Source organism: Nestor notabilis, unplaced genomic scaffold (assembly GCF_000696875.1).
Source record: "Nestor notabilis isolate BGI_N333 unplaced genomic scaffold, ASM69687v1 scaffold9338, whole genome shotgun sequence".
Classification (NCBI taxonomy): Eukaryota; Metazoa; Chordata; class Aves; order Psittaciformes; family Psittacidae; genus Nestor; species Nestor notabilis.
This window is the reverse complement of record NW_009938698.1, coordinates 22,406-45,339: the sequence shown is the minus strand read 5'-3', so window position 1 is coordinate 45,339 and position 22,934 is coordinate 22,406. Positions and strand designations below refer to the sequence as shown.

The following is a 22,934-nucleotide window of genomic DNA, read 5'->3' as shown; positions in this document are numbered from 1 at the left end:
CTGTGAGCTGGTGGCAGAAGAGCCCCTGTTTTGGACAACAGTCCTGTAGAAGCACACCCAGCAGGTTACTCATGGTGTGCACTGCAGCAAACACATTTGGCTCATCTTCCTTTTGCCTGTGGAAGGGGGAAGAGACTGAACAACTGCTTTGCTTCGTGCTGGGGCAATTTAGAAAATAGAAAAGGACAAAAAAAAATGAAGATGTAGTTGGGAAAGAATTGTTTATTTTGAGTTTCTCAGAGGGATCTTACAAACAATGGAGCATTTTAAAAAAATCGAGTGATCAAAGTACTTGACAGTGTCCCTTAAACACACACACAAGCCCCTGGACAGAGGAAATCACACCAGCGAGGAGGTCAATACTGCCGGAAGAGCAGCTGGCATCTGCATAGTTCTAGGAGGAAAGATTGCAATGGTGTTGGTGCTAGTGAGTGTCATCCTGGCCTTAGAATAAGAGAGCGCTGAAGTATGAACAAATGTACCTGCAGAAAACAAAGTGCATAAAATAACACGCAAAGTATGTATGGTAGAAGAGATTTATTTACCTGATACAAATGAAACTGGGTGTGATGCTTCTTACTTGTCAGCATGGAAAGAGACAACTGATCTTATTTACAGCTTCTAAAGGTCACACATGCAGTTGTGGTCACTGGTTAAAGGCGGTTGTTGCTGTTTCAGATAAATGCATCACGATAGTTTGTATTGCACCAACATCTGTCTTACTGCCTTAGATTTAAATAAGTTACATTACAGTGCAAAAGAGGTCCATTTGCACACATGATAAAAAAAAGAAGCCAAAGTTCTGAACTGGAGGCTTATGGTTTAACATTCATCTGTAAGTTATTTTTCCGAATGGATTTTATAAATAGGATAGCATTGTACATAAGCTGTTCTAGAGTAGCACGGTTGGGATGATACAATACAGAGATTTGGCTACGACCGAAGGCATGCATTATTTTGCTATTGTACATTGTATAAACTGACATTTTACATACAGAAATATGGGAAAATTGGCTGACAGCTCCACAGTTGTTGTTCAAGGATAACCCAACTCTTCTCCATGCAGCACAGAACCCAAACTTCTCTGGAGACAGAGTTTCCCATTCGGTAAGCTAGATATTGCACGTTTGTACATCTGTAATAATGAAGTCCTAATGGTACCACACATTTCTTCCACAGAGAAACACAATGAGTTTTGTTTTAGGGAAAGCAAAGAATCTTTACACAATACATGCAGAAGGTTTGGTAGATGTGTTGCTAAAAACACATGCACGCAACAAAACAACCTTACATTTCTGCAAAATTGTTTAGGAAGCGATTACTCCAGTATTGCTGAAAAGGAAAGAAAGAGAAGGCATCAGTTAATGAAAGGATGAATGCTCAGTTACCATTATACAAGCAAGACTAAGATCAACAGTGACAGAAGAAAGAATGTTAAGTTTGCTAACTGGCTGCCCTGCCATTGGAGGGACACTCTCAGGTTACTTTGTTCCTAAAGCCCAGAACTCTGGATTATGGCTCAGCAATGCCGAGTGCAGCAGAGCTCCCTTTATCATCAGCAAAGCCAGTGCTTCCTACGTAAGACCTCAGTGAAAAAGAATTAAGACGTGTTTAGACAGCTCTTGCCTTTCTCTGCCTGACCAGTGGCAACAGACAAGCCTCACTCACTTGTAATTTTTACTTTTGAGTTCCATGCTACAAGGCTGGAGCTCAAGTTCTTAAGAACTTTAAAGGGTGATTTCTAATCAAGCCATTATATCACAAGCTCGGCCCCAAAGTGACCTAACAATGTCCCTTTTCCAAGTAATGCAGCTTGTTCTGTGAAGCACTAAGGAAAGCTTTGAAGAAGTCATTAAACTACATGGATTAATGTGTAGGCAAAGGGTAGAGTACAACGTAATAAAGCTACTACTGTACTTTACCCCTAAGTACAGCGTACGGTTTGCCTTGCGTCTAGGAGAGACGAATGCTCTGATTGCCTACAACTTGAGGGTGGCTCTTCAAAACACTGCTGCAAGGCTATGAAATTTAGGCTCTCCTGCTAAGATTTGGGAATGCATATTAATGTAATTAAGGATGTAATTAGCAGAGATTAGGGAAATGGTTAATGGTTAGAAGTGCAAAAAAAGTAAACAAGACAGGTGCAAGAGACAGACAGCTTTGGATCAGTTTTACCTCCCTTCATCTCAGCAAATTCGACCATCTTTAAGCTGTTTACCAGGTATGTCCTGTGCATCAGCTGTGTTCTTGGAACAGAGACAGAGGACTGCTGTACTGCATTCTATCATCCCATTAAAAACTCATTTTCTTTCTACTGCCCTTCCATAAAACAGCCTCCCTACAAACATAAGCCTGGTGGCATTCTGACACACTCATATGTATTTTCCTGCAGCCTCTTTCATCCTTATTTATTTGCAATAATGCTTTAGGGAACTAAGTATGAACTATTTTTATTGCTCGGAAGGCAGCAAAAAGGAGCAGCTCATTGTGTAGCTCGCAACCAGCACTTTGAATCACATTTGAAAGCAGAGAGGGCCTGAGGCACTGTAAAGATAAAACCCCTGCCTAAATATCTGACATCTGACTGACCCTTTTCTTTGCTCTGGACCAGGCTACAGAACACTGAATTCAGAAGGAGCTGCTCTCGTACCAAACCCTGCTGGTTTCCCAGCATAAGCTGGTATCCTTCCTGGTGTTCCTAGTGTGAGGTAGCATCAATTGCATGATTGATACTAGCCTTACACACCTCTCACACTAGGAAATAAGTGGTGATACGTGAGGACACTGAGGAATCCAGGAAACAGTGGAGATGGAAAAGCTCAGTGAGATGAGAGCAAAGAGAACCAAAGTATAAAGCTACTTTCTAAAATGGGCCAAGAGATAAAGCCTGGGTAACTTCTGAGTTATTTCTGTTTAAATAAGTGCTTCCATTGATACAGTCACAGGGCTAACACATTAAGACAGCAGTTGCCTACTTCCATCCCAAGATGACCCTTGTACAGTGAGGAGGTTGGAGAAGAAATGTGTAGGGAGCAAGGCAATTACGTGAGAGCTCCAACTCTGAGATGTCGGCAAGTCAGTCTGTTCTAAACTGACAAGAACTCCCTTCCTGGCTTCTCCAGATGAAAGGATTGACAGCTAAGGAATGATCTACAGGATCTACACCACCAAGCAGCAGCACTTCAGTGCACACATTTTCTTGCAGTGCTTTACTAACCTTACCCTGCATTTCTACAGTTTCTGTAACTGAGAAGCCAAGCCCTCTACTGCCTCATGCTATTCCCATGCCAGAAACACACTCAAGAACCTCCCTTAGCTGGGAAGGGTTAAGACCAGACCCACAGCATCCCAGCTCCAAGATGCCAAACACAGAAGCTTCCAGCAGACACTGATTTCACAGCCGAGGAGGAAGCTTGGACACCAAAACTGGGAGAAAAAGAAGACAGGGTAAAGGAAGATTGCTTGGGCTCTTCAGGAGCACCTTATAAAACCTGGCTGTTCCCATAACCTCAGGAGCCTGCAGGATGAATGCCACTCCATTCACCCAGCCATCATCCAGCTTTCAAAGGCAAACTCCAAGGAACACAAGGTCCTAGTGGAAGCACTCCCAAGCCATGAGAAATGAGAAGCTCGGATATCCACATGGGAATCCATGACACGAGCAGCAGGATTCATCTTCAACACAGACAGAGCTCCAATAAAGAAGTTGAAGACTGAATTCTACTTATCAACATTTTCCTCTTCAGCATCTTAGAGACAGAGGAAAAGGGGGTGTTGAGCAGGATTATTCAGCATAATACACAGGGATAGGACTGCACAAGCAGAGTCATTCATGGTGACAGTAAGATATATGGCTTTAAAAAGCTCTGGAGGTTCACTGCGAACCAGCCTTCAAAGAGTTTGTGACCTGCCTGCCCTGGAAAATGTTCATCAATAACACTGGGAGCACAGAGAACTAACTTGCTAGTATTTGTTTCCAACAAATCACATACTTGTGATTGAGAATTCCTTGAGATCAAAGTAGGTCCATGACCTAGTATTTTTCTGTTTTGAAGAACAGGGAGAAGTCTCTTACTGCTCATTTATTATCAATCGAGCCAATGGCTGGTGCTGGCCATTGCTTTTGTGGTATGCAAAACCGCAGTCTGCCAAAAAGACACGTTCTTCCACACTAAAGAGGGCATTCGACAGGATTTAAATGCTTACAGTTTGGCAACACACCTACTACATCATCAGGTCCAGCTCCTCCAAGTCACTTCAGCATCAACTTAAACAAGTCAAAGTCTATATATAGAGTGAGTATTCACGATGCAGTGGAATTTCAGATAGAGCCTGTGTATTCCGAGGTTAGAATCTATAATTGAAAGCTTGAAACCTGTAGAATTATCTGTGCTCACTGGATTCCAGCTGGCAAGGACAGAACATAGCTTTTAACTAGCATTTTCCTCTATGAGGAATCAGAAAGCTGTTTGAATGTGGTTACAAAAGCAGATGAGCCAGCACAAGATAACAGAGCACCTGCTACTCTACAAAGACATAACGACCCCAGTATGATTCTCAAAGACTCTCCTGTTAAGCTGAGACTGTTCTTTTGCCTTCTCAGATGACCACTGTACAAAGTGTTCCCACTCATGGGAAATGATAAGCTGGTTTTGCAAAGAGGAGTGCCTGCACTTTGAGCACTGCAGATAGAAGGGACTAAAGATGGGCACAGTCAGCTCAGAGGGGCATCCCCTATTTCAGAGCAGGAAAAAGCTTTGGAGTAAACCAGCACCTGACCGCAAGTACCGGAGTGTTTTGGACACTAAACATTCATGTTAACAGCTGTTAGTGTCTTAAGTTACAGATTTGTCCAATTCTATCTCAAACTTAAGACCAAAAGCTGTAAGATCATGGGGCACTGAGGCTCCTGGGGGCTATAAAACAAGACCCTAAAATACACTAAACCCAAAAGCAAAAGCTTTGCCTTTGGAATCAGTAATTTGAGCTTCAGACCACAAAACAAGAGTCTAAAGTGGTGATAATAATGTAGCACAGCAGAGTTTGACAAAACACAGCATGGGAATGAAAGAAATTACTATTTATTCTTCAACACGTATACAGCATATGCTATTTTACAGCAAGTCACCACTGGCATGGTGAAATGGAAGAGAAATACTCACTTTAGTCGATGAAAGTTGGAAGGCATTGGAGAAAAACACCACAGTTAGGACTGTTAATGACTTACACGTTGTTGATACAGGACTGAATTTGAAAACATGCTTTAACATTTACCGTCATAATGAAGGTGGTTAGTGCCACATTAAAATAAAAATAGTTCTATACAATATGTTCAATTTGGTCATGTGCTATTTACAGATTTTACAAAACACACACACGAGCTTGTTACTTCAAGTCAGGCTAACAACAGGCCAGCAGAGTAACTCCATGTATACAACTGATCATTAGTGCCCTAAAGTGTAGGAAATCCAATTTCTAGCTATGCAGTGCAAGTTATTTTTCCAGGTCTCTTTAAAAGTTGTGATCTTAAAGGGGAGGGGGAAAAAGAAAAAGAAAGGATCTGACACAGGTAAATAAAGTATTAAACCCCAACTTAAACCCTCTTTCGAATTAAAACAGATTGTGGTTGTTAAAAAGGCTTGGTTTAGATTTAAGTAGACAGAAGTAGCCCTCCCTATCCCTGCATAATGGGCAACACTGGCAAAATAAGGTCTGTTACAATAAAATACAATAGACAAATAAATAATCTTAAAAAAAACCAACAACCCTACGTGTGTTGAGAGGATGGAAGAACCCCGCAGGCTGCACCTGGAATGGTGTGTTCTGCACGAGCAAGATTAGGCATTCCTCATACAGAAACTGGTGTAAACAAGGACAGTCAAGAACCAAGAGTGAGGGGAGAGGGGGGAACCGAGAAGAAATCCTGACCGAGGTAGCAGCACTCTCTACCCAGTGCAGAAAGTTCTGCTTCGGAGTAAAACCTGACTTTATGACAACTTAAGTTTGGATGATCATGCAGAAGACAAACAGTTACATGCTTGTTTAGTTTTAGACGACACACATTCATTCCCTAAAATCTGCTGCCAATTTAGTTTGATAGTGTCCGCTGGCTCAAAAAAACATCTCCTCTTTTGTTTTTTGTACACAATGAATAGACTATTGAACAGAACACTGTACATGCTTTCATCTACAAAAAAATATTTGCATAAAATAGTGTTAGTTCTCTGTACATGTCAATGGACACTTGAACTGTGTATAAAAGAGGAATATATTGCCCCCACTGAAGTCAGAAAAAGCAAACAAACAAACAAAAATCTAGATTATGAAACCTCCATCACCGGCAAATATGTTCATGTGAAAATTCAGCAGAAATAGACAGTTGCTCTAAACAATAAAAAAATTAAGTTAAACTTTTTTCTTTGAATGTAAAACTTGTCATCATGTCAGTCAAGACCAAAACATATCACTAAAGTTAGTGTCTGTGCTGTAAAGCCAGATAACCAAGGGCATAGTAATGAACACAAACGGCCAGGAAACTCCTTCGGTGCATGCTGACAAAGAACACTCTTTGGGGGCAGGCCGCACACTATCTTTACCAGGTTCCAGGTAGTTACGGGCCACATATTTAAGTGTTTCATCCAGCAGAATGACAGGTAGTGAGATTTTCAATACCATCAGCCACTGTGTCACATTCAAAGGTGTGATCTGGAAGATAATCTGAAAGGAAAGCCAAGCATTATATCTGTTCTCCCTTCGCCATCCCTCGCCTTAAGCTGCAGACAAGGTTTTGCTCTGTCCCCAAGATGGGGGCAAGACACGTGCACTTACTGGCAGAGGTTCCACATAAAGGATAAGGAAGTGGAGTGACATGGACAAGCAAATGGCGCCCACCAGCCAGATGTTTTCCCATGGGGGCATCCTCATCAAGGACTGGTTTTCTGACAGACTGCAACAGAAACATGGTACATGTGTCCATAAGACACCAATAGGAAATACAATAAATCAGAAAGAAAAGCAGCAGAGCAAGTCACAGGTATCCCAGTCATGAAAGAAAGACACCAAGATACAGTTTATAGATGATATACTGCAACTTGGAGCTCAAAGCAGTCACAGTTCAGCCTCACTTATGTTTCTGAAAGCTTATGTGTGTTCCCCTCATTCCTGATCTAGTCTACATCTTTCACTACACCCCTCTCCATGGGAGGGATAAGGGAAAGATGGGCACAGCAGTGCAGGACAGAACCCTCCCCAATCTACTGCATGCCTGGGGACCTATTGCAACCACTTCTGAAGTTCACTTCAAGACTGGCTATACAGAGGTGCAGTACTTGCACCTTAATGCCTGTCCTTTCCTTCTGCTCTCCGGATTCCATCTGCATTTAGGCTATGCTGTAATAAAGGCTGAGATCCAGAACATCAGGTGCAGAGCAATATCCCACTCTGTAGGACTACCTCAGTAACTTTGAAGTATTTCAAGTTTATTTGTTTTTAAATTAACTGACCTCTAAGCTATTTGAAGAAAAATAACCTTGACATTGTGCTATTTAGTGGTTTCCATTTATAATCTAATATTAATTGGCTAAACCCAGACTCCCTTAGGGCAGGAAAAACTATTTTCCATATCTTCAGCATTCTTATTTTAGTTCTCCTTGATATCACTTTATACCAACATAGGAGGGATAATCTGATTGATGAAGCTTAGATTAGAAATAATGGAAAATATTGCAGTTGCTCATGCTTAGTAAAATACCAGAGTGAATTGGCAGACTTAAAAATATACCTTATGATAACAGATCTCAAGTGTCATCCCAGAGTCATTTTGTTTGCATTACCAGGATTCAGAAAGGAAATGTGACTCATTCTTCATTAGCTGAGCTGTCCATACACTACAGATCAAACTGCACAAGAAGCAGGAGTTTGGATAAGCTCTGCAGAAGCTTTGCTTTGCCACTTGGACATACAAACCTGTTGAGAGCATTGCACATCTCTATGGTGACAAGTACAGAAAGAGCCATTGTCATTGGATAGGGAGACTCAAAAACCACACAGTCGACACCGAAGAAGTCTGGATTGTCCTCTTTGCACTGCAGAAAATGGCTCTAGAATAGAAGAATGGGAACTTACTTTCACAGCTTGGTAACTTTTAAAATGTAAAATAGGCAATTATGAAATAAGCAGTAGTATGAAAAGAAAATTTTCTGACTCCTTTAAGCACTGGTTTTAAACCTCTTCCACGTTCACAAGAATCCCCTTTAGTCTTTTACTTACAAGACAATGATCAGTCCTTCAAATTGCTTAGAAGCTCAGGTACCCAACTCTGAGCTTCAGTATTGAGACTAATTAAACTTGATCGAGTTTTACAGTAACAGGGCTTGAAAAGCCTCATGATACAGATTTCTGTAACCTACTGTTTATCTACAGTCATTTCATAACAAGTATGAAAAGAAGCATGTATCTCCCTTCTCCCCCCACTCTGAGATATTAAACTGAGCAAATACCAGCTGGTAGAAGGAAACTCTTGGACCACCATCAGCAGCAATAAACCACCAAGCAGCAGCACCCACTGTGGCAGCACCAACATAACCTTCAAGAAAACAAAGTGCTTTTATCAGTGTTGTGAGCTGTGTGAGAGAGATCTCCTTTGCCACACTTGAACTGCTACCTCAAGACCTCCAGTACTGTAAAAGAAAGAGACTGTAATCCATCTATTGTAACTCATCTATCTCCTGTGGAAGAAATCTGTTCCACCAGTTGTAAATTAAATAACCATTAAATACCCTCCTAATATCTGTTTATGGAAGCTGACAGCTAGAACAGTTAAGGCAAACAAGGACAGGACTTGGGAGTAATCAACATCCAATTTTTCTTCTTTCCTCTCAAAACCCAACATGTCTGTACTTGCACTAACTAACACTGAGGTTTACTTTAAGATCTATCAAGTCAGTTAGAAAAATTAAGGTCACAACTTCTGGCATGAAGACAGGGTGCATTAAATGTCCACACAGATACGTATTCTAGCTTTGCAGTACTACAGCTGTATTTAAGGTTTAAATCTACATCCACAAATTGATACTCCTTTATTTTCCCCCATTACAGCCAGGCCTGCAAACCTGTTGTGTTCTTCTACTTAAGCACAAAAATAACAGTTGTCATTTTTAGATTTAGGAGTAGTTCTACATAGGAGCTCAACAGTTAACACAGATATACATTCACTAACAGCTGGTCTTGGTCCTTCACTCCCAATCCCACAACATGCTTGTCTTCCTAAGGCTGGTTTCAGCATACAAGGAGATCAGACAAACTGCTTTCAAGTGGACCTCAAGAAAACCCCACGAAACCTGCCTAAATTTACTTAGGAAGAAAACGCTATTACTACTTACATCCAATAGCTAGGTAACGGAAGAAGAGCCATCCACTGATCAGTGGCTCTTTAGGGTTGCGTGGTGGCTTATTCATGATATCAAGATCAGGAGGATTAAAGCCCAGAGCAGTAGCAGGGAGACCATCCGTCACAAGGTTTACCCATAACAGTTGGACTGGAATTAGAGCTTCAGGAAAGCCCAGGGCAGCAGTCAAGAAGATACTATAAAAAAACCCACCAGTTACAAGCTTATTCTTGTGCCAGTAAAGAAGTCCTTTTAATTCTTAAGCCTAAGTTGGTAGCATCACTTCTCTCGAAGTTATCCATTTAATATCAGAAGCTGCATACTCACATTCAGAAAACTAAAACCATGATACTATAAAAAAACCCACCAGTTACAAGCTTATTCTTGTGCCAGTAAAGAAGTCCTTTTAATTCTTAAACCTAAGCCGGTAGCATCACTTCTCTCAAGAGTTATCCATTTAATACCAGAAGCTGCATACTCACATTCAGAAAACTAAAACCATAATAGCATTTTAGCTCTAGTGACCAAGTTTCATTTATCTAGCTTACTGCCAGTCCCTGCAAAAATTTAATGAGCACGTAACTTTCATGGCTCCAAGCCTGCATGAATAGAGAGAACAGAAACAGAGGCTGCAGCAAGAGCCATATGAAGGACAGCTTTGAAGTTCACAAGAAACGAGGCAAGACAATTGCTGTGTTACATCTCCACTCTGGGAGAAAGTATGCTTTGATATAAACAACTGTTAGGAGATTAGTATTTACATTCTGTTACCAGAAATGCCTTCTGTGGCATTGGGTCACTACTTCCAAAGACACAGACAACACATTCCTCTGTAACTTGAGGCTAAACAAACATCTGTGTTACATCTGTGACTAAGTTAACTGAAATATCAGATCTTTTAGTTTCTAAGGTTTTTATTTTCCTATTTCAGAGTATTATTCCAATCACAGAAGTAATTCTAAAGCATTTAGACACCTACTGAGCAAGAGCATTATACGCAATGTCAATCTTTTGTGGTATGCTGAAAGTCTCTAGACAAGACTAGGCTGGAAGTACAGACACTTCCACACAATCACAATGATCAATTACCTGGAGAACCTGTTTCTCTGGTTTTAGTGCTAAATACTAGAAGTAAATAACTAACAAAGAGTCCATCATCACTACTGTATTTCAAAGAAAAGCACTGTAAACTTACCAAACAACTTCTCCAACATTGGAGGAGATCAGGTAACGGATGAACTGTTTCATGTTGTTATAAATAGCACGTCCTTCTTCCACAGCAGCTACAATAGTCGAGAAATTGTCATCTGCTAAAACCATTTCAGAAGCAGTTTTAGCCACTGCAGTACCAGAGCCCATAGCAATCCCAATTTCTGCTTTCTTCAATGCAGGGGCATCATTGACACCATCACCAGTCTAAAACAAGAATTTAAAGTTGAAAGAAGAAATAAGGTGGGCACTTACATACAGGATCAGGAAGGAATTTTGCACTGACTGTGGTTCTGCATCTTTAAACATCACTTAAATGCAGAACTATTCTGAGGCTTTGAGTTCAGGGAAATGTAAAAACAAGTGCTTTCCAAAGTAAGAAATGAGTTTGAAAAGGTGTAATTTGGGTGTAAACACAGTGTGTGCCTTACACAGTGAGTTCAATTACTTACCATGGCTGTAATCTCATCGAAGGACTGAAGAAATTCAACGATTTTGGATTTGTGGGAAGGCTCTACACGAGCAAAGCACCGGGCATGGTGGCAAGCGTCTCTCTGGGCAGCAAGTGAGAGCTCATCAAACTCACGACCAGTGAAAGCTTTTGTAGAAACATCTTCATCTTCCACAAAGATACCGATGCGACGGCAAATAGCCACTGCTGTGCCCTTATTATCACCAGTAATCATGATAACTCGAATGCCAGCTTGTTTGCACAGCTTTATAGATGAAGCTACTTCAATTCTTGGGGGATCCAGCATACCCACGCAGCCAACAAAGGTCAAGTTGGTCTGAAACAAGAGAGCACCATGTTTTAGTAGACTTCTCATCTGACATTACTGATACAATCATTTTGCTTGCCAAGTGTCTCTCAGTGCAGTGACATTTCTTTTCACTCCTCGCCCACAATATTCTGTGGTTCACCCTCAAGCAATTAAGACAGAGGCCTGTATCATCCTGCCATTTGGTCAAAACCAGTGTATTATGAATGATATTCTTGCTCTTTTTCCCCTCCCCGAAAGGGTTACTTCACAGATGTTCTCTGTTTCTCCATACTGAGTCAGAGCACTTCAGCTTTGACATTGAATTCAGACAGCTCAAGAAGAACTGAGAAGTTTGCAAATGTACACGCACGTTAACAAGGAAGAGGAGGTAAATAAGAACTGAATGCTTTTGGAATCACAATGCTGCATGGTATCATCTACATGATGAGCATATGGGACAACATAGTTAATTCTCAGAGCACAGCCACATTCTGAAATGGGATCCTACCTTTACAAGCATATCTTGCCTCAAATACCTTTGTTTTATTAGTTGAAATGTGCTCTAGTTGTCAGCCTTGCAAACTCAACCTGCAAGCAGTCAGGTCTTTCTTGTTTTGTAATAAGTGCCAGGAGCACAGAGCACAAGCCAAAAGCTCTCATGTAACTGTTGTCATTCCCTCCCCTCTAAATCCTAAATCCAGATTTCATTGGAAAATTACAGAATAGCTAAGATGATTATCATGGACCACGCTTTTGCAGCTGACAGTATGGAGGCAGGGAAGTGAAGTTAACCCTCAGCTCAGAACAGCTGGTGTGTTTCATCACAAAAGTCCCAAACACATTTTGCAGTTGAGCAATGTCAAACTGAAAACCATTAAAGCTGAAACCACATGCAATTTTTGCAGTGTTTTTCAGAGTTTAAGGTGTTCTGATCCTGAGGACCTTAAGTATACATATAAAACAGTCCCATGTGCAGCTAGCTCTTTAACTGTGTTAAGAACAGTTTCTTCAAAGACACATATAGACTCTTCTGAAACTGAGCATTCCCTCCACGCATGTGGTTAACTATTGTGGCTGACATCAAAAACACTCAAAGAGAAAACTCTCAGACATAATTTCCTCAAGAAGAAATTCAACATAAGGAGTCCCCATTCTTCAGTTTGGGAAAGGGAGAATTGTTAAAAGGAGAGTTTACTAAACTTACCTCATAGTTAATGAAATTTGAGGAGTCCTCAAGATTCATTTCCTCTTTTTTGGGTGGACTGTCATGGGTAGCCAGAGCCAAGCAACGCAACGTGTCTCTACCAGTTCCCCATTCTCTAATAACAGACATTATTTTCTGCTTAATTCCTGAGGTTAATGGTATTTTAGCATTTCCAACACGGACGTGCGTGCATCTGTCAATGACTCCTTCAGGAGCACCCTGCAGAGGCAGAAAAAAAGTCATTTAGCTTAATAAATCCCTTCCCATTACAACATCTCCTCAAATTACAAAGTCCTTCCTTCACCTTCAAGGTGCAGTTGTGCCATAATTTAGTCTTGTGCTACCTCTGCAGCCATTCCATAGCTGCACTTCCCTGCGTGAGGAACTGACCTTAACAAACATCTTGCTCATGGATGTGCGGCTTGGTTTGTTTGGTGTGCAATAGACAGACATAGACTTTCTGTCTCTTGAGAATTCCAGAGTGAATTCTTTCTTCATGAGTTGTTTTATCACCTTATAAAGAAAAAAAAAAAAAAGCATAAAAATGCAATTAGATAACACTACAAAACTCACACCCCAATGAATTCCAGGTAAAAGGAACACTACTGACCGAGTTGCAAGCATTTGCACGTTCAATTCTAGAAAGTCCTTTCAAGTCTGTGTCAAACACGTTCATCTTCTCAACCAGACAGGTAAGTGCTGTTTCTGTGGCTTCACCAACTTTTTCATAGACTCCCTTAGCCTTTAGTTAAGACAAAGCAAATAAAAACACAGAAGTTTACTTTAAACCTCACCTGGAACCTACCAGAGACAAATGTTCAAGTTTCACAATGGAGAAAAAGCTTAAGTCTTATGAAACAAGCAAAAAACAGCCTATTTTGAAAAAGCAGCTTTGATGACTATGATTTGTAGGAAGTTTCAAGCCTTCACTCTCAAGATGAAGAGAGAAGGATGTCAGTACTTTATCATCAAGCATTTAAGTCGTTATCAGATATAGCAACCTTAAGAAGACAAAGCAAAGCAAGAAAGCAGCAGTGCATTCTACACACCAGGAGACCTCTACATTTTGGATTACACGTGCTGCCTGGCTTCCGTTTTCTCAGTGTTCAAACAAGTCATTCCCAGAATTAACACTTAAGAGGTCCTAAATACTCTCCCTCTCGACTAGAAGGGGATTTATCACTGAAACGTATTACACAGACAGATGAGAAAAACATTTATCCTCATTCTCACACTCTCCTCTGTTCTAGGATATGTACTTACTTCATTGTAATCCAAAGAGGAATCATTACAGAGCGCACAGATCGTTGCAAGTTCCACAAGGCCATCATACTGGCTACATTTAATAACTTTGTCATCTTTATGCCTTTCCAAAGGAAGAAAAGGGGGAGACTTAAGTTAGTTATTTAGTATTAGCATCTCACCTTTTCCTCTTCTTTAATCCCTTTACTGTACTTCCATTTAGTACAATGCTTATTAGTTATGGACTTGGAACTACAGAACCAGAAATTGTTGAGAAGAGCAGGTTTAATAGAAGGTGAGTTCTGAAGTTTAGATCAAAGAGTCATGAACTGAATTACATGATCATCAATGAAATCACTACCTGAATTACAAAACCTCATTTCCTCAAGTGATACAGCAACGCAGAAGAGCTCAGTGAAGAGGCATATGAGAGCAGTATTAGAGTATGTGCAGGACTTGACTGTTCCAAGTAGGAGAGGGATATTGTTGGGAGTACTCAGGAGTTCAGCTTCCTCAACCTTACTGCATATTCTGCAGATTTACTGCCATGCATGAAATGCATCCACTGGGCAGGGATAAAAGCAGATTGGGCTTCTAATTTCTTAAAAATTCCTCTATACTATATGTGAACCTCCTAAAGCAATGAAAAGCTAAGTAATTTCATAACACAAATGCCACTACAAAAGAAATACTCTTTTCTAGTAGTCACATACATCTAATGATGAGTAGCTGAAATCTTTCCTGAAGTAATGCACCATTTAGACATCACAAAGAAGCAGCATCTTCTTTGCTTTGACATTTGGAGATAGGTAGTAAATGAATTCATTTTCTGGAACATTAGCATACTTCTAGAGTAAGCATAAAAGACCCAAGACAGTGTTCAATACTGTTATTTCTCCCCCTACCAAAATTAGCAAGACATAACTCATATATAACATCTTTCACTAAAGCTCATGGGGAAGGGAAAAAAAGGTCTGGTGGTAGAAAGACGTGGATCACTACTCCATAAGAATTCCTAACACAGACTACAAAATGTCCAATTATATAAGCTTTTGTTCAGTCTCTTGCAGTACTGCAAAGAAATTCCAGTGTTGTATAACACAGCATGTGAACCAAATGCATCTTAAAAACACGAGCATGTTTTGCAAGTGTCATTTTGCACATAAACCTACAGCCATAAGCAGTGGCTTTAAACTGTCAACTCTAAACTTCCCAGCAGCTCCCAGTTTGTCGCCTCATCTATCACAGCCAATACTTCCTGTTTTCACCTGTTCTGAACTTGAAGAGAATTAAGCCGTTTGACAATCTCCTAACATCCCTGGGAAATCTGGCACTACAACATTCTAGTTTTCAAATAAGAAATATTTGTAGTTTTGTATTCTGAACGACATCTTAGGGGAAGTTACACATCAAGTACTGTAAGAGCGATTGAAAAAACACTGATTTATTGCAAACCCACTTAATGGTTATGAAATAGAGGAGACTGCCTGTACAGCTGTGGAAGACAACAGCATTTGAAGTCAAGTACAACAAAGAAACATCTAGGGCAGGTCCTGCTCTGGGGCAGTGCAAAGGACTAGGCTGCCTCCTAATTGTCCCCATGAACTTCGTTGTCAGTGAGTGTTTGCAACCCAAAGCCAATCACCTTAAAATCCTCACAAAGCCAATGATTTCAAAAGCTTTCCATAACTGCAGAAATAAATCAGCCCTAAAGGTTTGAGCATTTAGCTATTTGTTTCCTTATGCTCCAATAACAGCCTTTCTGTGGCCATTTCCCTCTCACAGAATGTTCTTTACGTACGTGAATGCAGCGTGATGAACATGTTTGTTCACATTTCCCTGGTTCCAGCAAGTAAAAATAGAACATTAACATACATTGATGCTGTCATCTTATACTCAACATCTGCCACCACACTATGTTTTATTGTTTTGTTTATCCAGAGCTCTTGCGAGACCAGCTAAAGCATAACTGCTTCAGCAAGAGCTAGAATGTCACCTTGCCTAAGTCAATGCCATCTCCTGAAATGAAAGCATAAGCTTTTGACAGCAATTAGCTCTGAAACAAAAGAGAATTGGGGAATAAAAATTTCCAGCTGCTGAGAACACCATGGTCTTAACAGCTATGAAAATTAAACAGAGATAATCACTACTGAGATTGGTGAAGATTGCATGGAGTCAGAGGCATGCATGTGGAACTCTGTAAGGCTGAAATGTTTACAATAACTGAAACTTAATTCTACTTCATACATAGAACAATTCTCTTCTGCAAGTAAAACTGAACTGATGAGATTAAAAACACATGGAACACCGGGCAGTAAAAGAAGCTGTAACAATCCAGTAAGAAACAGCTCTCCTTCTAGAAGCAGAGCCCTAAAAATTCCTAAAATTGTCAGGATGAACCACCTATCCCACTACCAGAGATTTGCAACTGATGAAGTAAACCAGACATAGCATTCCTTTCCTAAGGGAGTGGGTTTAACACCAGCTCAAATACCAATGGCTGAGACAGACAGCCATCTATTCAAGCACAGATGCAGAGTCCAATAAACTGCTGAGGGTAGGGGACAGGAAATTGCAGTAAGTTTAAGAATTAACTCCAACACATTCATAGGAAAAAAGTCTCCTACCTTCTCTGAGGCAGGGGAATAGAAACATTGAGTTCATAGATTAACAGAGGCCTGTTCAGATTTATGCAGGGTTTTAAATATAAAAGTAAACTTCATTTTGAAGCACTGGCATAGCTCATCTCAGCCCAGTAAGATTTCATGAAAATAAATCTTCTCACCTACCCCTAATTTATGATTAGGTTATGAATGAAACATTGAAATACTGGAGACTGCGTTCAGTCAGTTTCATGAAGGTTTACTTGAATAGAATTTAACTTCCTTTTACTGCTAATTACTTTCCCCCCTAGCCCTTCAGTGTGCATTCTCACTGCTTGAGCTTTCATTTATTAACTATCACTACTGAATATTCCATGCATCACTTTTCAAGCCTAAATTAACAGTGCATAAACAGACAAATATTTAACTTCAGCAGAACACTTACACTTCTCCCATGGGAGCATATGTTGAACCAGTTACAGTAAATTCATTCAGAGAACAGGAATCTCCTTCTACTCTCTCCAGGATAAACATCTGAAATTAGAGTTAAAAACATTATTACTTTTGAACAATAATTAATGAAGGAATTTAAACACAGGTCTTTAAGCAAGCACATAGAAGAGGCAAGCTCGGGTTGAACCCACAAACTAGACAAAACCAGATATGACACTCTGTACTTTGATCCCATATATGTTTGAACAGCTCCCTATACTGAAGCACAAAGTACAGAAAAGAGCACGTCTGCTTAACAGATCTCATCTGAAAAGTGAATTGTGGCTTAACTACATCAAAGAATTGGAAAACACATAACTACATACGCTTAACTTTAGCTGTGAAGACTACTCACACATCCACTGGACAATCCTGAATATAGACAAGCTCTTCCTAGGCTTCAGACCTGTAAATCAGTTCTCCTGTGTGTATTTGAAACAGCAGTTCCAGTAAAAGCAGCACAGGGCAGCTTGGAAACTGGAAGTTCTTGCCAAAGTAAAAATAAAAGCATCTACAAATACCAGAAGCTTCTAGATCTAAGAGGTAAGGTTTTAGGCAAGAGCCAGACTATGGCCAGTTTCCCTTAATACCAGCCACTAAGTGAAACTGTTTCTTTGTCCTGGTTTTGTAGTTGTAAGTCACTTTTTCTAAGCTACCAATGCACTGGATGATACATTCAGACAGCTCAAGTGCTCTTCTAGCACAGGTTGAAATGTTACTTTCAGACAGAGACTCCAATTTGAAGGATGCAGTTGTACCCCATAACACCTGCATCTCGGTCTTGCCTTTGTGTTTGTTTCCTTTCTAAGAGAGCTGCAGGCAAAACCACAACTGGGATGATGGGAGATAAAAACCACAGTGCCTGGAGCTGTCATACTCTTATCATGACTTGCTGGAGTGGTAGTAGAGAAGAAAAATTATCACTGATTGTGTATCTGAATGGAACGTCTTACCTGTTGGTTAGCATAAGTCATTTTCCTATACCACATTTTAGCAGTGTCTTTCTTTCCCTGCATTGTGCTGCCTTATGTTTTAGGCAAGCATCTTCACAAAATACATCCTAATCATTAGGTGTTCTGCAACTGATCTGCCTCAGTGTCCTATAATCTTCAAAGTTTAAAGATCAAGAAGCTAGACAAGTTGATGAATTAAAAGCCCACAAAGCATTCTCAAAAGGAGATACTACAGGAGGACCTTAAAACACAATCCCTCAAGTCTCCTCCTAAGGCAGTGTTGTTTCTGACTGAAACATTTTAGTATAGGGTTCTTTTGGACACTCAGGAGTTACTACCTGACACCAAACCTTACAACAAGTAGAATGACTGTTGTAAACCAATATTCCTCAAAAGCTAAGCAAGAGTGAAACTGAGCAGCAGTGTACTGTTCACAGGTACTAGGATTCTGCTACATTTTGTAAAATCTTGCAATTAAGGTTATTTTGTAGCTGTCAGAGCTTAACAAGAAACCAAGTAAGTTGCACTGCACAAAACTTGAAACATTTAGCCCTTTAAATACAAGGACTAGAGTGGTTTGAGCATTTAAATAAACACAACTTAAATGATGAGTTAACCAGGAAGCCTTCTGCTTTTGGCATCTGCATGATGAAAAAATCCCTGCAAAGACTAGGGCAGTTATGCAACTCTACTGCAAGTAACCTCCTCTGGAATACTGATGAGCAGCTGCTTTGTGTCTCTTAGGTATAAATACTACAATACTTAAGGAAGTAGAACAAGTCAACCACCAATTAGAAAGTAAAAGCCATCCATCACATGAGAGTAAAGCGCTTAAGGCTTACAAACTTTTGCCACTGGTGCGCAGTGCTCAACATTCACATATTTGGAATTCTAACCCAATGTAATGACTGAACATTTGATGTCCTAAAGTTGCTAAGTCACCAAACATCTACAATTAAACAGAAGAATCTTATGTTTTCTCCATGAAATTACTACACAGAATATCAAGTCTATGAGAAAGAAGAACTGGCAACTGAACATGCATTATGTTAAGCTATAAAAGCCCCAAATTCATCAAAACTAGAAAGAATACTGGGCGGAAGGGACAAGGGGCACTAACTTCTTATGCTTACCTAAAGATATGCCAGACACTGAAGATGACCCTGGCAATGCTGGTGTCAGGGTCAACCACACCTCAAAGTTGCCAGATTAGTCATACAATACTGCACATTGGAAACACCACAGTGATCTACATCAGACCAAGAAGAGCTACTGAAGGTAAAATAACCAAATAAAGCTGGAACCACTCAATAGTGAAAATACCACAAACTATCCAAGATACTGTAATAATTGTTAAGTTTCTTCACCATTGTCATCTTGCCAAATGGAAGAGGCAAGTGTTTTACACTTACACACATCCTGCTTCTACTCTCCTACCTTTCTGAAACTGAGGATTAAATCATACTACATAATTACCAGTAGACTGAATGGTTTACAGACAAGTCAATGGAAAGCTGCTTGCAAACAACTTTTCCTTCCATCAAGTGCAGGTACAGCTATTTTTGGCCATGACTAAATAAGGGAAGAGATAAAAGCCTTAAACACTACACAATGGAAAACTGAATTAAAAGTGGAAGCTTATCTTAGGAAAATAAAGCAAAATTTTTATGATATGAGAACCCAAAGACTTGCAATCAAAAGAATTCAAGCAATGCTGACTATTCAGAGTGGCTGAGGAAGAAAAGTAAAACAGAAGCAGCTAGTTCAACATACCCTGCAGACTGACATCTGATTCGTGGTCAGAGTACCAGTCTTGTCAGAACAAATAACTGAGGTGCAACCCAAGGTTTCCACAGAGGGAAGACTTCTAACAATAGCGTTCTTCTTGGCCATTCTCCGGGTTCCAAGAGCCAAGCAGGTGGTAATGACAGCAGGCAGACCCTCAGGAATAGCAGCAACAGCAAGAGCAACAGCAATTTTGAAGTAATAGATAGCACCTCGAATCCAGGAGCCACCGTGAACCGGATCATTGAAGTGACCAATGTTTATTATCCAAACAGCGATGCAGATAAGAGAGATGACTTTCGACAGCTGCTCTCCAAACTCATCCAGTTTCTGTTGCAGTGGGGTTCTCTCCTGTTCAGTAGCCACCATCTCATCACGGATTTTGCCAATTTCAGTGTTTACTCCTGTTGCAATAACCACTCCCATAGCTTTACCAGCAGCAATGTTAGTACCCTGTGTAAAGAAAGGAAAGGGAAGAGAAAACTTATAGTCAAGCTATAAACAGGTTTTGGTGGTGGTTTCTGTTTGGTTTTGGTTTAATTTGACTTAAAAACCCCAAACCATTAAGAACACCTTACATAAGTCTAGACTGTGTTTCAGCTAGGATAGACAAAAAGATGAGGAGAATGACATGACCCCAGTATCTGTAAGGGAATACTCCAACGTAGAATGCGCCCCAAATGAAACCATACTGACCTACAATAAGCAACATCGTCAAACCCAGCTGCTGAGTAAGCAGTATGTATTTCAACTGGAATCTTCAGTGGTTTTTTTCTCTTATTAGGATTGTATTTTGTCATATTTAATGTTATTTACTATGAGTAATAGATGTGTTCTCTGGGGCTCCCTATGTGAACACACTTAACATGAGAAAAAACAGTTAGCTTTTCTTCAAGGAGCCTACCAACAATATGGGAAGAGTGGTTTTGTTATCTGAAAGGCATTCAATGCTTCCTTTAAACAAATTTATACAAGCTATTTCATTCCTATTGAGAACTAGGTTCCTGAATTTTAGCCACCCAATACCACAATTTGTGTGGGCACTCTTATCAGTCTCAAGAACTATTACTTTAGAAAAGCAATGTAGAAGCACTAAGTGTGTGTTCTCCAGCCTTCAAGCCTTTCTTGTGAAGGAAAAAAAAACCAGTTTCCTCATAGAAACTGATTTCAAGCAACATCTTCACTCAGGACAGCTTTTATTAGAAGTTACTTCTATTTTTTAATTCATTTAGTTCCATGTACATGGAGACAAGCATATCGATAATACAGCAAAGAAGTCCTACAGCTTTTAGGTGAAGACCTGAAGTTCTGAGCATTTTTGTTTAACAGCTTCAGTATTATTATACAGAAGTTTAAAACCCAAGTAACTTACAGAAAAAAGCATGTTCTTCTTGTCTTGGTTTACAGCACGAGGATCAGGCACAGGGTCAGTGTGCTTAATAACAGACACAGATTCCCCTAAAATTAAGATAATAGTCTTAAGAAGAGATTATACATGTATCATCTGGAGTCCTGCAGGGAATCAAAAAGTTATAATCCTCAGTCCTAAAATTCTGTAGGATGTCAAATTTCTTTCCTCAAATGATTTAATTGCTTAAGTGAAACAGGAAATATTTCAGCTGACCAAAAAAAATGAATGGCTGGCTTTTAATGGAAATAGGAAAGGATTTAAGTAAGCATTTTATAGAGTTAATATAAATGAAGCACACACCATGTCTTTTAAGGAACAGGGAAAGTAAGCATCTGATACTCCACCCCTCCTTTTAATGCAGCAAGATCTACTGCATGAATTAATGTGTGTGCTTCTCATGAAGTAACAAGTGCTCCTGTTCTTTAGGCACTGGAAGAGGTATGTTCTCCTTTAAAAATTAGATGTTACCTCAGTTATATGTCTGTGACTGTATGCAGCACAGTTATACTGGCAGACCCGATTTAAGTGTCATGCACCCATCTGTTTTTTAACTCTTTAGCTGGAAGTCTTCAGAGAACTCTTCCATAAAGACCTTAAGAGTAGCAATTTCTATAAACATGTCACAGGTATAGGAAAGTTTCTTTTCCATAAAACACGGATGTTAATTAATCAGATTTCCTAAGGTGCTGCTATTAGCTTCCATCACTGAGTTATGCTACCTTTCGTAAGCCAAGAGAGCCAAAGCTTCCTACTTTTAAGCGGCATCTTAGACTTCAGTTGTGCTTTACTAGTTAGGACACTAAAGCATCAACTTAAAATAGGCTGAAAATAGAAAAAGGTTTCTTTAAAAAAAATAATTCTGTTATTTAAACAAAGGCAAGGAATTATTCCCATTATCAGGCTTCTGGTGGATTTCTTCTTCTAATTATTTCAGTTCTGACAGCTTGACAAATATGGAGTGCCTGCATTTTCTTCTGCCTAACATAAGTAAGCTCCATCAGTTCTATGCTATTCAGAATCTGTACTGAGAAACTTAGGAGCCTGTTCCAAGATAGATTCGAGGATCAAAAATAGGTTTCTTAAGAATACTTTACTGTTTTAAAATTCAGAGCTAGTTAACATTAATTTATGCTACCAAAACAGGCAGACAGATCTTCATGTTCCAGCCAAGTGAATAAATGTTATAGCATGCTTGGTTGATTCCTAGCTTCTTTCCTATATTCAGAAGTACTGCTACTTTGTTTTGTTTTCAACACATCTGAAAAGTGCTCTAAATATAGGTCCTGCATTGGAAAGCTGGTACCAGGAAACACATGAATGTTCGAGCACAGAATTTCAGCAAATAAGGCTTCAGTGCACTCAGTCTTTAGCAACAGTGGTTTAAAAGCTGTCTGAATTTCAAGTTATTCCTTCTTGTGAGAGAAAACGGCTGTTACAGAAGACTTCTAGTAAGTTTTCCATACTTTCATATTTGAGCAGTGACAAGATGTTCAAACCTAGAAGACTGCATAAACTAGAATAGAAATTCTTCCTTTTGCAGTTTCCCACAAGTTACTGGTGTGTGACTTGGAGGGGTGGGGAGAAAGCAAGCCCAAAAAAAGCATTACACTTCTCACTAAGAATGTTTATCCCACTAAAGTCAACATGTAAAGCCAATAATGAAGCAATGCATTCAGCCACTATAAGAGTTAAGTTACTAGATCAGAAATTTACTGCACTTGAATGCAACAGAGTACTTGAATAGCTACAGGCTTGTTTCTAATTGATTATTCTAAACAAACAGCGAAAAGGCACTTGCAATTATGCAGGTAATTATCCAAAATTCACATAAATTATACCTGTGAGAATTGACTGGTCTACCCTTAGAGTTGTAGATTTGATAGAAGTA

General features: G+C 39.8%; 1 protein-coding gene across 1 annotated transcript in view; it reads right to left on the bottom strand.

The window, feature by feature from the left end:
- Positions 1-204: 204 nt before the first annotated feature.
- ATP2A2 (ATPase, Ca++ transporting, cardiac muscle, slow twitch 2) overlaps positions 205-22,934 on the bottom strand; it is a 44,090-nt gene continuing 21,360 nt past the window's right edge. The window contains exons 5-20 of the mRNA XM_010019468.1: positions 22,885-22,934; positions 21,008-21,093; positions 19,624-20,088; positions 16,851-16,939; positions 13,824-13,926; positions 13,171-13,302; positions 12,951-13,073; positions 12,561-12,779; positions 11,048-11,383; positions 10,582-10,802; positions 9,381-9,583; positions 8,499-8,584; positions 7,966-8,099; positions 6,829-6,946; positions 5,163-6,717; positions 205-1,332 (exon numbers count right to left, since the gene is read on the bottom strand). The exon at positions 22,885-22,934 is cut by the window's right edge and continues 55 nt beyond it. Coding sequence (XP_010017770.1) covers positions 6,448-6,717; positions 6,829-6,946; positions 7,966-8,099; positions 8,499-8,584; positions 9,381-9,583; positions 10,582-10,802; positions 11,048-11,383; positions 12,561-12,779; positions 12,951-13,073; positions 13,171-13,302; positions 13,824-13,926; positions 16,851-16,939; positions 19,624-20,088; positions 21,008-21,093; positions 22,885-22,934 — 2,635 coding nt within the window. The 3' untranslated portion in view covers positions 205-1,332; positions 5,163-6,447. The remainder of the gene's footprint in view (positions 1,333-5,162; positions 6,718-6,828; positions 6,947-7,965; positions 8,100-8,498; positions 8,585-9,380; positions 9,584-10,581; positions 10,803-11,047; positions 11,384-12,560; positions 12,780-12,950; positions 13,074-13,170; positions 13,303-13,823; positions 13,927-16,850; positions 16,940-19,623; positions 20,089-21,007; positions 21,094-22,884) is intronic.